At 46.2% G+C, this 16,264-nt stretch overlaps 1 protein-coding gene across 1 annotated transcript in view; it reads right to left on the minus strand.

Moving 5' to 3' along the window:
* Positions 1–10,076: 10,076 nt before the first annotated feature.
* The window catches only part of NUMBL (NUMB like endocytic adaptor protein), a 34,099-nt gene continuing 27,911 nt past the window's right edge, over positions 10,077–16,264 (minus strand). Inside the window, exons 8-9 of the mRNA XM_081922234.1 lie at positions 15,327–15,497; positions 10,077–12,459 (exon numbers count right to left, since the gene is read on the minus strand). Of these exons, the coding sequence (XP_081778360.1) occupies positions 11,852–12,459; positions 15,327–15,497 (779 nt within the window). The 3' untranslated portion in view covers positions 10,077–11,851. The remainder of the gene's footprint in view (positions 12,460–15,326; positions 15,498–16,264) is intronic.

Raw genomic sequence — 16,264 nt, forward strand, 5'->3', positions numbered from 1 at the left:
GCTCCTAAACGAGTGCAGAGTGCATTTCCCCTCCCCAGTTCAGAGCCCAGGCACAGAAGCAGCAGGAGCTTGGAGGGGGGGCGCAGAACCTCCTGAGCCCATCACACACTGCCCCATTTCTCTACAGATGGGGGGCGCCGCATGCCTGTGCATGGAGAATTCCTTAGCACTCCCCCCTCCCCAGGTGATCAGGGCATTTCCCCTCAGAATCCTGTGGCCCTAGATCAGACACCCCCAAACTCAGCCCTCCAGATGTTTTGGGACTACAATTCCCATCGTCCTTGACCACTGGTCCTGTTAGCTAGGGATGATGGGAGTTGTAGTCCCAAAAACATCTGGAGGGCGAGTTGGGTGATGCCTGCCCTAGATAGGTGGTTGGAGCCCCATCAGCCAGCAGGGTCAAAGGTCAGGGGTGATTCTGGGAGCAGCAGCAACATCAGGAGGGCTGCAGGGGGAACACCCCCGCCCGAAAAAAACCACACACACCTGGCTTCTACAGCCTAGATTCTGCTGGGTGGGGAGAAGGAATTTATTGGGTGGGGTCATATTTGTGTGTGTGCAGCCGATACATATATTATTTTGGGGTCACTCTGAAGGTGAGGGCACATCCCATGCCGCTAACGTCGAATTTCCTGTAGCTCAAGCCCACCTGTGTGCCCCAAATGCAAATTTGAGAGCTGCTCAGGGTCCAGCTTTTCTGTACATGCTCAGCGTCCTTCCACTCCTGTTTCAGGGCCAGCTGAGCCTCTCCCTCTGCCTACAGGCCCCTGCTAGGTGGGGAGCCCCACATTATTATGGGGTAGGGGGCTGCAGGGTGCCAATGTGGGGACTAGGGGCAAGAAGACCCTGGCCCACCAGTGTGTGTGGCAGGGTCATTGTCGCCACTGAAGAAGAGGAAACCTAAAAGCCTCGAAGAGAGACGGCCAGGGTTGCCTGGCTCTGCCTATGGGCACTCCATATCCTCAGAGGCAAGCTGGCATGGAAAAGGAGTTCTATTTTTTTTTATAATAATATTTTTATTTGCTTTTTTCCAAGGTCAGATACATCGTCAGTTATTCAACAAAGGCAGTTTTACAGAAAGAAAAAGAAAAAGGTTATAAGCAAAAAAGAGATCTTACTTTACAAAACAATTTTTCATGATCTACTGGACTTCCCCACATCTTCCACCCCCTGCATCTTTTTCAATAAAATAAAGTTACAGCAAATTAATACCTTGTTTCCTGTGTTTTGTACTTTCCTCAATTGTATATTAGGTTTAGGGGAAATATTGTTAGTTCACAATTCCAACAGTCCTCAATATAGAAACTTTACCCTAGACTTTAGTCATTTCATCATCAGAACTTAAATTCAGCAATATCAAAAATTTGAAATCTGAAGCTTGTTGTCTAAAAACTTAACAAATTCTCAACATTCACATAACTTATAATGTTTTTGTAAATAGTCCTTAAATTTTTTCCAGTCCTCTTCCACTGCCTCTTCTCCCAGGTCTCGGATTCTGCCAGTCATTTCGGCCAGTTCCATATAGTCCATCAGCTGCGTATGCCACTCTTCCAGCGTGGGTAGCTCCTGTACCTTCCAATATTTAGCCAATAGAATTCTTGCTGCTGTAGTTGCATATAAAAAGAAAGTTCTATCCTTCTTTGTCACTCTCTGGCCCACAATGCCCAGGAGAAAGGCCTCTGGTTTCTTAGTAAAGGTATACTTAAATACCTTTTTCAACTCATTATAAACCATTTCCCAGAATGCCTTCACCTTCGGGCATGTCCACCAGAGGTGAAAGAACGTTCCTTCAGCTTCCTTACACTTCCAACACCTTTTATCAGACAAATGGTAAATCTTTGCAAGTTTGACTGGGGTCATGTACCACCTATATATCATTTTCATAATGTTTTCTTTCAAGGCACTACATGCCGTGAATTTCATATCGGTGTTCCATAACCTTTCCCAGTCTTCAAACATGATGTTGTAACCAATGTCTTGAGCCCATTTAATCATAGCTGATTTAACTAACTCATCTTGTGTATTCCATTTAAGCAGCAAGTTATACATTCTTGAGAGCACTTTCGTCTTAGGTTCAAGTAGTTCTGTCTCTAATTTTGATTTTTCCACCTGGAAACCAATCTTTTTATCTTTTTTAAACATCTCTTGAATTTGGGCATAGAGAAACCAGTCTCGCACCTTGTCCTTTATTTTTTCTAAACTCTGCAGCTTCCAATTATCTCCAACTTTTTCTATTATCTCACAATATTTAGCCCAACCACTCTCCATGTTAAGTACTTTGGTGGTCTTCGCCTCCGTTGGTGACAACCACCTCGGTGTCTTATTTTCAAATAAGTCCTTGTATCTAGTCCAGACATTAAACAAAGCTTTCCTGACAATATGGCTCTTGAACAATTTATGTACCTTTACCTTGTCGTACCACAAATATGCATGCCATCCAAAAGCATTGTTAAACCCTTCCAGATCTAGGACATCAGTGTTTTCTAGTAGAAACCAATCCTTCAGCCAGCAGAAGGATGCTGCCTCATAGTATAACCTTAAGTCCGGCAGGGCAAACCCCCCTCTTTCTTTAGCATCTGTTAGTATTTTAAGTTTTATCCGGGGCCTTTTGCCCTGCCAGACAAATTTCGTAATGTCCTTCTGCCACTTTCCAAAACACTCCACTCTATCCACGATCTGCAGGGTTTGAAACAAGAATAACATCTTTGGCAATACATTCATCTTTACAGCTGCAATTCTTCCCGACAAGGTAAGTTTTAGTCTTGACCAGATTTCTAAATCCTTTTTAATTTCAATCCAGCATTTTTCATAATTATCTTTGAATAAATTCAAATTTTTCCCAGTCAAATTCACCCCCAGGTATTTCACTTTTTTAGCCACATTTAACTCCGTTTCTTTCTGAAACTCATCTATTTCTAAAGAAGTCAGATTTTTCGCCAAAACCTTTGTTTTTTGTTTGTTCAACTTGAATCCTGCCACCTGACCAAACTCATAAATTAATTCTAAAGCTCTTTTAGTACTAGATTCTGGCTCCTGTAGTGTTAAAACCAAATCATCTGCAAAGGCCTTCAACTTGTATTGTTTACCTCCGACCTGTATTCCTTGTACCTCCCGATCCTTCCTAATCAAGTTCAGCAATACCTCCAGGACCGAAATAAATAGCAGGGGTGATAGGGGGCACCCCTGTCGTGTTCCTTTTTCAATTCTGAACTCTTCTGTCACCACATTATTCACTATCAATTTAGCTTTTTGCTCTGAATAGATTGCTTCTATACCATTTTGAAACGCCCCTCCCACTCCCATCCCTTCCAAATTTCTCTTCATAAATTTCCAAGATATATTGTCAAAGGCCTTCTCTGCATCTATAAAAATTAATACAGCTCTTGTGTTCAAATTTGTCTGTAGTAGCTCCAGAACATCTATAATGTTCCTAGTGTTGTCAGACAGATGTCTACCAGGGAGAAAGCCTGCTTGGTCTTTATGAATTACTTCATTCAGAACTTTTTTAAATCTACTTGCCAGAATGTCAGCAAAAATTTTATAATCCACATTCAGGAGTGAAATAGGACGATAATTCTTGAGTTGAGTCTTTTCAGATTCCAATTTTGGTATCAAAGTGATGAATGCTTCTTTCCACGATTCCGGAGCCCCCTTCCCCTCCATAATTTGGTTACACACCTCCACTAATGGTTGAATCAAATAATCTTTTAAAACCTTATAATATTTGGAGGTGAGTCCATCTGGGCCTGGGGATTTCCCCAATTGCATGTTCTGAATGGCACTTTCTATTTCCTGCTGTGTTATTCTGTAATTCAGGGTTGTTTGTTTATCTTGGGATAATTTTTTCAATCCGTTACTTTTTAAAAATTGAATAATCTCCTCCTCCGCCTGTGGACCTTGAGTAAACAGTTTTTTGAAATATCTCTGGAAACACTTTCTAATTTCTTCTGGTTTCTGAATACTTTCTCCATCAACCTCCAAGTTGGTAATAGAATTCAATTTGTGTCTCTTTTTCAGCTGCCATGCTAATAATTTTCCACATTTGTTTGCTGATTCAAAAGATCTTTGTTTCATTTGTTTAATTTTCCATTCTACTTCTTGGTTTATCAATTTGGCATATTGTGCTTGATGGAACTTAATTTCTCTTAACACTTCTTTTGACTTTGGGTTAAGTCTAAGTCTTTTTTCACCCTCTCGTATCTTCTCTAAAATCTTATCTCTTTTCCCATTCCAGAGTTTTTTCTTAATAGAATTTTGTTGAATCAGAAACCCCCTCATTACAGCTTTGCTTGCGTCCCAGATTGTTCTCTTGTCCACCGGGGTATTCATATTGATTTCAAAATAATCCTTCAACGTTTTTTGGGCCTTCTTCACAATCTCCTGATCTCTGAACAAAGTGTCATTCATTCTCCATCTGAAGGATCCAGCTGGCACAAGTCTCAGATCCATTTTCAATGCGTTATGGTCGGAGCAGGTTTTAGGGCAGATCTCTATTTTTTTTGTCTTAGGGGCCAGCCCTCTAGTTATCCAAATTTGGTCAATTCTTGTCCATGATAGGTGAGCCTCAGAAAAGAAAGTCCCTTCTTTACCTAGTGGGTTTTTGGTCCTCCAAATGTCGATCAAGTCCATATTGTCTGTCAGTTCAAAAAAAGATTTAGGTAGTCTGCCATCTTTAGTCAAATTTTGGTTTTGTGACTTATCCATATGTGTAGAGACGACTCCATTCATATCTCCCATCAAAATGATGTTAGTGTAGTCTATATGATCCAACATTATCTCATGCAGCTTTTTGTAAAATTCCGCTTTCCCCTCATTTGGTGCATATACTCCTACTATCAAAAATTTTTCTCCTTGTGTTTGGATTTCAATCGCCAAAATTCTTCCTTGTTCATCTTTAAATATCAACTTTGGTGCTAGGTTCTCTTTTGCATAAATCACTACTCCTCTTTTCTTAACTTTGTCTGAGGAAACAAATTCTTGGCCTAATTTTTTGTTAATTAAAACTCTCCTATGGAGCCTAGTCACATGTGTTTCTTGTAGGCATATGATGTCCAATTGTTCCTTTCTCAATATGTGAAAAATCTTTTTCCTTTTCTCAGGGGAATTTGCACCATGAATGTTCCAACTAAATAGCTGCAGAGACATCTTGAATCAAATTGTTAGCCAGTAGGAGTGTCTTTCTTGCTGTCAAGATCTGGAGGTAATGCACCAGGCGGAGGTGGTGGCCAGGCACCTGCTACTCCTTTCCGAAGGTCCTCCCCGTAGTCGTTCAAAAATTTTTCTTGGTCTTCTGTTGATCTAATTCTCACTTTTTTCCCTTTAATGCTGAAGGATAGTCCTTGAGGGAATTCCCACCTATAAGGGATTGTGTTGTTTCTCAGTAGGCTTGCGAGGTCTTTATATGCAATTCTTAAATCCAACAGCTGTTTCGGAATGTCTCTGAAGATTTCTGCAGTTCTTCCCTGAATCACCAATGTATTTTTAAAATGAAGGCCGAGTATGTTATCTTTTTCTTGCTTAGATCTCAAAATGACCAAGCAATCTCTTGGTTTGTCCTTCTTTGCTACTCTTCCCAGCCTGAAGGCGGTGACAATTTTAAAGTCCTTGTCTTCTGCGATACCCCAGAACTTTGATATTTCTGCCGTCAGGTAGCTGATCAAATCTTCTTTCTCAAGTTCTGGTATATTCCTAATCCTAAGGTTGCTTTCCCGGTTTTTCAATTCTGCCATGGACAGGTAGGCTTGCTGTTCATTAAGCTGTCTGCTCAGTGGTCTTACTTCTCCTCTTACTTCCTCTATCCTCTTTTTATTTTGGTCTGCCTTTAAATTTGCTTCTTCGGCTAATTTACGATTTTCTGCTGTTGTTGCCTGCAAATTTCCAATGGCCTCTAAATTTTTAGAAACTTGGTCAGTCAATTTGTTGATTGTGGCTGTCACCTGATCAAACTTAGAGGCCTGCTCATCTGCCTTTTTATTTAACGCTGCCAGCTGTTCCAAAATTTCCTTAGATACAGGATCTAGTCCTCCTGCAGCCATGTCCCGAAAAGCTGGCTGTTTAATTTCTCCTTCTTGCAGACCTGTAACTATTGGAACTGATGATCTGCGAGGCTGCACCGGCAAGGTTGTTTGTATTAGCTCAGATTGTTTTGCTTTTTTGGCAGCTCTTGTTTTTGCGGCTCCACTCATTCCACAGCTGTCCATGTAGCAAGGTCAAATTGTAAATCCCATGGGAAAGACAAACCGAAAGGTAAACATCCAGGCAGAAGCTTTACAAAAAACCCTGCAGTTCCCAGAGACTATATATTCCACAATCCAGTAGGGGGAGCTTCCCAAAAGTTAAGAGAAAACAAAAGTGAAAAGTTTCCACCATTAAATTCCCCTCTTTAAAAGTTCCAAAAAGTTCCAAAAGTTAAAGAAAAACCGAAAACCAAGGGGTAGAACCTTCAAAAGTTCATTTAAACTAGCAGAGAGTACGTGTTCTTTACAGTGGTGCATGCACAGTTCCTTATTTGTAACCACAAAAGTAGCCCCAAAGTAACTTTAAAGTCTTATATACAGTTACCGCAGTCTGATGATTTTTGTATCCAGACAGCCCGAGAGCTGTTTTGAAACTTTGTAATCCACACAAAAGAGAAAGGAAGAGGTTGCTGCCTATATCCTCTTGTAAAAAAGAAATTCTCAACTTTTCTTAACTTTCCATGCACTTTAATTCGAATTTGCAAGGTGTACTCCAACTTCTTAAAAGTCCCTCTCAGCGCTTCAGATTTATAGCTCTTTGCTTGGTGTTTAAACAGAGCCGGAAGACGGACTTCCTTTTTAACGTCTCCCGCTTTCAGCCAAATTTCAGAAATTTAAAGTCCCAAATCTCAAAAACCTTACTCACGAGTAAGTTGATTCCAATCGAATGTTCAAGGAAGAAAGGTCAGCGCTCATCAGCAGCAGCCGCGCGGCTTCACTCCCGCGGAAAGAGCGATGAACTCACAGCACCGCTACCCCCTCCACGTTCCGGAGCCCCTTACGGGGTCCCTTCTTCGTTTCCGAGGTCGCTCTTGGTGCCCGCCGAGTCCCACGACCACAGGCTCACTCTACCTGTGGTTTTTCTTAACGGGTCTCCGCTTTGCCGTAGCGGACGACCCTTTTCCGCGGAGCCCCTCTTCACAGCGCGAAGAGGACCGCCATTGCTGTTTCGCGCCGCCTCCGGAAGTCCCATGGAAAAGGAGTTCTAGACCAGAGGCTGTTTTATTAGGAATTTTAGGTGCGGAGATACCTAAGGAGCAGAAAACACTATTTATTTTATTCAACGACAGCAGCCTGAATACTACTGGCCCAGAGATGGAAAGAAGATAAAGTCCCGACCGGAGACGAATGGTTGATGAAGATGATGGACTACACCGAAATGGCAAAAATGATCGGGAAAATCAGAAAGCAGGAAGAAAAGAACTTTAAGAAGGAACAGGGAAAATTTACAATGTATTTAAGAGAAAACTTGTAAACAACTAAAAACTTTGGCAGGATTTGAGTGACGCTTGTAATGTACTGTACTAAAAATTAAGGTAAAAATGGATTGTTTAAGAAAAATAGAGAAAATAAGTGAAGCAGTTGAAAAAAGATTGAAAATGGTAACCATGGAAGAGCGGAGGGGAGTCAAAGGATTCAGGAATTCCTAAATGATGATGTTGATGTTTAAATCTAAAAATTGCAATGTAAAACTCAATAAATAAAAAGATTTAACAAAAAAGGAAAAGGAGTTCTAGAGCTAGCTTTCTGTCCCCCTAGTGGGTAGGCAACCTAAGGCCCGGGAGCCGGATCCGGCCCAATTGCCTTCTAAATCCACCCGCAGACGGTCCGAGAATCAGCATGTTTTTACATGAGCAGAATGTGTCCTTTTATTTAAAATGCATCTCTGGGTGCATTTTATGCATTTGTGCACAAATGCATTTGTGGGGCATAGGAATTCGTTCATTTCTTTTTCAAAATATAGTCCGCCCCCCCATAAGGTCTGACCAACCCCCAGTGGACCGGCCTCCTGCTGAAAAAGTTTGCTGACCCCTAGGAAGGTTGAGGCCACTTTAACTCGTTTTAGTATTTTTGCTTTTGTATGTTCTGAATTTTTAAAAATTGATTTTAATGTTTTATCTTTTTGCAAACCGCTTTGAGGTTTCCCTTACAATCATGTAGTATAAACATTTTTTAAAATAAACCAATAAGCGGCCTTCTTCCTTCCAAGGAACTTTGTGCTTGAGAACCTAAGAAATGTCTGCAGGATCAGGCCCTCATCCTCTTCTCCCAGGGTCCAGCCCAATGTCCGTTATTGGAAACCCGAGAGGAGGGTGAGAGCAGGAAAACATCCGGCCTTCCTGAGGTCCCCTTCAACTGGGATTCAGAAGCATGGCTGTACCCAAACATCCTGGCCAGTAGCCACCCCAAGCCCTCCATTAATTTGGCCAATCCTCTTTCAAAGCCATCCTAGTTATTGGGGGATGCGGGTGGCGCTGTGGGTTAAACCACTGAGCCTAGGACTTGCTGATCAGAAGGTCGGCGGTTTGAATCCCCATGACGGGGTGAGCTCCCGTTGCTGGGTCCCTGCTCCTGCCAACCTAGCAGTTCAAAAGCACATCAAAGTGCAAGTAGATAAATAGGTACCGCTCCGGCAGGAAGGTAAACGGCGTTTCCATGCACTGCTCTGGTTCGCCAGAAGCGGCTTAGTCATGCTGGGCACATGACCAGGAAGCTGTACGCCGGCTCCCTTGGCCAATAAAGCGAGATGAGCGCCGCAACTCCAGAGTCAGCCACGACTGGACCTAATGGTCAGGGGTCCCTTTACCTTTACCTAGTTATGGGAGTCTTGTGGGAGGGAGTTCCACAGTTTAACTATTGGCTTCGTGAAGGACTTTCTTCCATCTTTCCCAAATCTTCCAGCCTTCAGTTCCATTGCTTGCTCAGGAGTATGGATGCTTTGAGAGAGAGGGGAAAAAAACTTTTCTCTACTTTTCCCATTCCAGGCATAATTTTATATACTTCTGCCCCGTCGCCATACTTGCCTTATCTCCAAAAAGTCCCAAACGCTGCAACATTTCCTCACGGGGAGTCAAGCCGGAATGTTTGCCGTTTTCTGAACTTTCCCCAACTCCTGCAACATCCTTTTTTTGGGCAGAGAAGCGACCAGAAATGCAGAGGATCCCAAATGCAGGAGACGAGAAACTCATCTGACCCTTCCGTCGTGGCTTTTAAAAGGCTCTCGTGATTTTTTGTGGGAACTGTTGTGATTCATTACCCATTTCATGCTGCAGGATAAAAACAAAAAGCAGGCTGCCCGCTGGCGGAGATGTGTTTGTGCAAGTGTGTGTCTGTGTGTCTGTGTCCAGGTGCTCCTCCAAAATGCCCGGAAGCTTTTTGAAAAGTAAAAAATTACAAGCTCACCTAAAAGTTCCTTATTTTGGAAATGCATTAATACTACAAAACGCTCAGCCAGCCCCTCTCCCCAAGTGCCTCCTGCTGCTCCCGGGGGGGGGGGGAGCCACAAAAAACCTAGACATAAATATTGTTGTTGTTGTTTAGTCATTTCCGACTCTTCGTGACCCCCTGGACCAGAGCACGCCAGGCACTCCTGTCTTCCACTGCCTCCCGCAGTTGGGTCAAACTCATGCTGGTAGCTTCCAGAACACTGTCCCACCATCTCGTCCTCTGTCCCCCCCTTCTCCTTGTGCCCTCCATCTTTCCCAGCATCAGGGTCTTTTCCAGGGAGTCTTCTCTTCTCATGAGGTGGCCAAAGTCTTGGAGCCTCAGCTTCAGGATCTGTCCTTCCAGTGAGCACTCAGGGCTGATTTCCTTCAGAATGGAGAGGTTTGATTTTCTTGCAGTCCATGGGACTCTCAAGAGTCTCCTCCAGCACCATAATTCAAAAGCATCAATTCCTCAGCGATCAGCTTTCTTTATGGTCCAGCTCTCACTTCCATATATCACTACTGGGAAACCATAGCTTTAACTATACGGGCCTTTGTTGGCAAGGTGATGTCTCCCTCCTTTTACGTCTCTGCTTTTTTTAATGCCACATAAACATACAAGGCTCAAAATTGGGCTATTATATTACTGGCTTTATTTTGTCATTTATTATATAATACAAATATGTGGAATTCTTAGATACAAAACATTTGGAAATAAGATAGAAAATAGAAAGCGGGGGGGGGGAGGGAGGGATTTTCTGTGTCCAGGCAGTTTTTTTGGGGGGGGGCAGGAGAACCAGAGCCCCTTTCCACCCCCAGCCCCACCCCCCTTGTATGGGACCCAGGTGCTCTCTAGGTGGGAGGGGGCAGAGGAAGGAATGGCTACTCAGTTGGGGGGGCATCAAGCGTGATGTGTGCCCCCCCCGGTGCAAATGGTACCAGGCTCACCAGCTCCATCGCAGCCGGGGGGGCCGTTTGCCACAGACCCCAAATGGCAGAAGTGTGGCTGGATTCTCCTTAAACTGAACCTGCAGTCCAACATCTGGTTTTCCTGGGGGGGGGGTCAGTCCAGCTCCATTGTACTTCCTCCCCCCCCCCATGTCCGGCGCTCCCTGCAGCTGCAGAACCCAAATCCCCCCCCTCCCTCTCCTAACATTCACACTTTTTCTGCAGCACAACCACGTGTTTTTTTGCTGAACCGCGTTTTGAAATTGTTCAGTTCCATTACTGGAATTTGACTTTGAGGCACGGTTAAAAACAAAATAAAAAATGAACACGGTTCCCTTGCCGAATTCAATATAATTTTACATACTAGGGGCTTTTTTCCTTCCCCCGTTCCAAAAATAAAAATACAGCGGAGATCAAATTATTAAGGGGGGCGGGGGCAGAAGGAAGGTAGGAAACCCACAAGCCCACCCCACCAATTTTATCCACGCCGTTGTCGATCGGGCAGATTTCTAAAACCAGCAGCTTCGAAGTGGGGGTGTCAGTCGCCACACCCCACAGATTCCCTGTAATCCGAGTGCCATTCGTAGCTGGGAATGTCGTTTAAAAACACCGGACGTTTCCACCAGACGAAAGTGAGTTAAAACCGTTTGCTTGGGCACGATCCGCTCTGAACATTGTGCCAGGTGAGATCGCCGCCCCCCCCACAATGCACAGAAGCCTACTAAGCAGTAAGGGCTCCCCCTCCCCACTCCAGCCACTGGAGGGCCTTAAGGAGCCTTGACTCCCACCTGAGCACCGCCCAAAATGGGGCACGACTCTGCCACTCCCACGGTGTCTCAGCCTTCTGCTTCAGGGCATTTGCTACCACCGGGCTGCGTGAGGAGAGAGGTTTCATGTGCTCAGGGAGCTGGGGAACTCCCCGCTGCAGGGATTTGAGCCCTCCAAAGAATGACTCTGTCGCTTGCAAGGTGCTGCCTGAGGAATGGATTATGTAGGGGGGGCAAGGGGGGCTCTGCAGAAGGCAGCCGGGTCGGGACAAGCCAGGGAAGAGAGTCTTTGGGTTGCTCAACCAAACGAAGGGGAGTAAAGGAAGCACAAAAAGAGCCAGCGCCAGGCCAGCTGGATTCACCGTCGCCCCAAATGCCCAGGGGCAGAAACTCCGGACGTTATGGCAAGAGAAGGGCTCCCCCTGCACCCGCACCTCGGCCCCCTCTTTCGTTTCCTCTGGGGAGGAAGAGAGAAATAAACTGAGCCCTCCAACCAGACCAGGAGGGACACCCCACCAGAAACAACAAAAAGCTCCCCAAACCCCCGGGCCGTTGGCGGATGCCAGCCCCAGGGGCTGATGGGAAATGGAGTCCGAGAACGTTGACAGCCCGCAGGCAGGACTCTGTGGCGGGGAGGGGGCCGGAAAGGAGAGCAGGGCGGCCCCCGGCAGTCCAAGTTGCGGAAACGTGGCGGTCACAGCTCGATCTCGAAGGTTTTCTGCTGGTCGCCGGAGAAGGGGTTGGGGGCGCTGGAAGGAGCCCGGGACTCCAGCGCTGCCCACTGTGCTTCAAAGGGGTCTGTGGGGGGGTCCTGGCGGGGGGCGGGGGGCGCAGGCAGGCTCTGCTCGGGGGGCCAGGAGCCGCCGTTGGGCCTGGGCCGGGCCGGGCCCAGCAGGTTCTGCGGGAAGGGGCTGGCCTTGGCCCCCAAGTTTGCGGCGGGCGCCTGCGTGGCAGAGCAGAAGGCGTTGGCCACCATCTGGGAGGGGGTGATGCCCACCACGGGCAAGCTGGGCGCGGCGGCAGCAGCAGCGTAGGGCATCCCCGGGGGGTATTGCATGCCCATGGGGAGGAAAGCCGGCGGCATTTGAGGAGGGGGCGGCACAAACATGCCCAGGGGCGGGGGGCCCACGTCGTAGCTCAGGGGGAAGGCGGGCAGCGCCATGGGCACCTGCTGCTGCTGCTGTTGTTGTTGTTGGGCCTTTGCAGCCTTGGCCACTTCCTGCAGCCAGCGCTCAGCTTCTGAGGGCGTCCGCTTGTGGCCCGGCTGGAACGGGGGGGTGACGGGGGCTCCGGCCGAGGGACCTGCAGAGGGCAAGAGGGAGAAGAGAAAAGCAGCTCAGTCCAGGAGGGCGGGAGAGGAGGAGTCGTAGGGCTGGGTGGGTGCCCAGGGGTCATCTAGTCCAACCCCCTGCCAGGCAAGAATCTCCAGAGGTGCTGGTTTTGACCTTTAAAGCCCTTCATGGCCTAGGACTCTCGTACCTACGGGACCGCCTCTCCCAGTATGCCCCACGGAGGACCTTAAGGTCCATAAATAGCAACGCCCTAGAGGTCCCGGGCCCTAAGGAAGTCAGATTAGCCTCAACCAGAGCCAGGGCCTTCTCAGTGATGGCTCCGGCCTGGTGGAACACTCTGTCTCATGAGACCAGGGCCCTGTGGGATCTGATTTCTTTCCGCAAGTTGTTCTGCCTGGCCTTTGGCTTGGAGCCAATTTGATTCCCTCCCCCTCTTTCTTTTTTCCTTTCTCCTTCTGCGATGAGGCTGCATTTTAATGTTTTTAATGCTGTATTTTAATCTTATTTTTATGTTGTATTCATTCAACTCATTTTTATTATTGGTTGTTAGCCACCCTGAGCCCGGCCTTGGCTGGGAAGGGCGGGTTATAAAAATAATTATTATTATTATTATTATTATTATTATTATTATTATTATTATTATTATTTATTATAGATGACCACCCAATCTCCACTGTAAAAGCTCCAAGGAAGTCGAATGTTCGGTTGCACATTTCCTTTCTGCCAAGCGTGGTATCGACACTGAACCGGAGAGCGCCTGGCTTGTGTGTTGCTAACTCCGGGGAAATCCCACCGGAGTTTAGCTGGTGCATAATTAGCTGTCGGATATTCTCCGCTCTCAAACAGAGTGAGTGCCTTTGGACATGTGAGAAAAGCTATTTGGTTGCAAATCTCCATTTTGAAAAGGGACTGCCTTTAGTCCAGCGTTTTCCCAAAGTTGGGCGTCCAGCTGTTTTTGGACTACAACTCCCATCATCCCAAGCTAGCAAGACCACCAGTCAGGGATGATCGGAAATGTAGTCTGGAAACAGCAGGACACCCAAGTTTGGGAAGCCCTGGGTTAGTCTTTCGTTCCCAGCCAGCGTGGAAGGAAGGAAGAATAAACGACTCTCCGGGAAGGAAAGAAAACAGCTATAGGCTATTGACAGCTGTGAGGAGAGAGAGAAAGAACTTCAATTCCAAGTCTGTTTGGAACTATGGAATACTTCTAAGAAGATGCTGAGCCTATGCCTCTCTCTTAAGGCATTAACTGGATGTATCTTTGACGTTGTCGTGTAGTTTTGAAGAAAGTTCTGCAAGTAAAGTTTTAATAATAATAATAATAATTTTTATTTATACCCCGCCCTCCCCAGCCACGGCCGGGCTCAGGGAGGCTAACAAGCAATAATAAAAACAAATTGAATGAATACAACTTAAAAACAAGATTAAAATACAACATTAAAATATTGAAACATTAAAATATTAAAATGCAGCCTCATCACAGGAGGAGAAGGAAAAAGAAAGAGAAGGAGGGAATCAAATTGGCTCCAAGCCGAAGGCCAGGTGGAACAACTCTGTCTTACAGGCCCTGCGGAAAGGCATAGGCAAACTCCGGCCCTCTAAATGTTTGGGACTATAATTCCCATCATCCCTGACCACTGGTCCTGTTACCTAGGGATGATGGGAACTGTAGTCCCAAACACCTGGAAGGCCGGAGTTTGCCTATGCCTGGGTCTGGGCAATGTTACATCCCGAAAGGAGTCAGTTTTTATGCATCTGTGCTGCAAACTATTAATATCTGCAATACGTTCTTGCAACTTGAAGCTAGAGGATAGCATCCTTCTCTTCCCCAAAGTGGGAGAAAACAAGTTTGTTCCCTCTTCCATTTGACAGCCCTTGAGATATTTGAAGATGGCTTTCATATCTTCTCTTTTCCAGGCTAAAGATACTCAGCTCCTTCAACCGTTCCTCATCAGGCTTAGTTTCCAGGCCCTTGATCGTCTTGGTTGCCCTCCTCTGCACACCTTCCAGCTTCTCAATATCCTTAAATTGTGGTGCCCAGAAATGGACACAGTATTCCAGGTATGGTCTGAACCAAGGCAGAAGAGTGGGACTATGACTTCCCTTGATCAGGACACTCGACTTCCGCGGATGCAGCCTGGAATAGCATTCGCCTTTTTTGCAGCTGCATCTCACGGTTGGCTTGTGGTCTATATTAAAACCCCTAAGATCCTTTCGCCCTGCGCTGCTAGTTAAGCCAGGTTTTGCACCTCCCAGTCGTTATAACAGGACACTGAGGTCCAGCACCGAGGGCCTTCTGGCGGCTCCCTCACTGCGAGAAGCCAGGTTACAGGGAACCAGGCAGAGGGCCTTCTCGATGGTGGCACCTGCCCTGTGGAACGCCCTCCCGCTGGATGTTAAAGAGAACAACAAGTACCAGACTTTTAGAAGACATCTGAAGGCAGCTCTGTTTAGGGAAGCTTTTAATGTTTGATGTATTACGGTACAGTGGTACCTCGGGATGCGAACGGGATCCATTCCGGAGGCCCGTTCGCATCCCGAACGGAACGCAAGATGCGTCGGCGCATGTCGCATTTCGCTGTTACCGCGCATGCGCGTGACGTCATTTTGAGCGTCTGCACATGCAGCGAAACCCAGAAGTAACACGCTCCGTTACTTCCGGGCTGCCACGGAGCGCAACTCGAACGAGCTCAACCCGAAGCACATTCAACTCGAGGTATGTCTGTATTTTAATATTGTGTTGGAAGCCGCCCAGAGTGGCTGGGGAAGCCCAGCCAGATGGGCGGGGTATAAATAATAAATTTTATTATATTATTATTATTATCATCATCATCTGTGGGGCATAGGCCTTTCTGGGGAGGGGCAGTGACAACATACCTGTGTTGCCCCCTTCCATGGGCATTGCGGCTGCCATGGGTCCAGGGGTGCCGTTAAGTGGGGTGCCATTTGGGGCCTCCCCGGCCGGCTGGGTGAGCGAGGAGTCGATCTGGCTGCAGAGGGCAGTGATACTGTCGGAGTCGCCGTTGGGAGTCGAGTCGAGCTCAATGACTGGCGGGAGGGAGGGGAGGATTTCAGAAGGGCCTGCCCCCCCTCAAAAGCAGCTTGCGCCGCACATTTTCCAACTAGCATCCCCATCAAGAGCCCCCCCCCAACAATACACACAACCCCCAGACCTCAGTCTCCCCACAAGCCTTACCTAGATGTTTGATGCATGTTTTAAGTCTTAACTTTTTGTATGTTTTTAATTACGGCTGTCAGAAAAAAATCTCAGATAATTGTATCGCTTTATGTAAACCGTGCTGAAGTTGTCTTTCTACCATAAAGCCTTTTATGAAATAAAAACAGCAAATTCATACCCTCTTTTTCTTTTTGCCAAGACAGCTTACCAGGATAGAAAAAAACTAAGAACATAGATCACCATTAAAAGGTAATTGAAAACTAAAAGAATTAAAACAATATAAATTTTAAATATCTGTTAAAAATGCAGATTATGAGAGCGATAAAAACATCTCAGCACCCTTTGCTTAAAAAAAAGGCAGTTCCTAAATCCCTATCGGAATAAAAAGGATTTATCTGTCAGCAGAAAGACAGCAAGAATAAATGAGAAGTATTTTTTTCCCCTGTTGCATTAATTAATGGAGATGTATTGTCAAACTATGGGACGCGGGTGGCGCTGTGATCTAAACCACAGAGCCTAGGACTTGCCGATCAGAAGGTCGGTGGTTCGAATCCCCGCGACGGGTGAGCTCCCATTGCTCGGTCCCTGCTCCTGACAACCCAGCAGTTCGAAAGCACGTCAAATGCAAGTAGATAAA

This window comes from Podarcis melisellensis (genome assembly GCF_964234715.1).
Source record: "Podarcis melisellensis genome assembly, chromosome: 8".
In the NCBI taxonomy this organism is placed as follows: Eukaryota; Metazoa; Chordata; class Lepidosauria; order Squamata; family Lacertidae; genus Podarcis; species Podarcis melisellensis.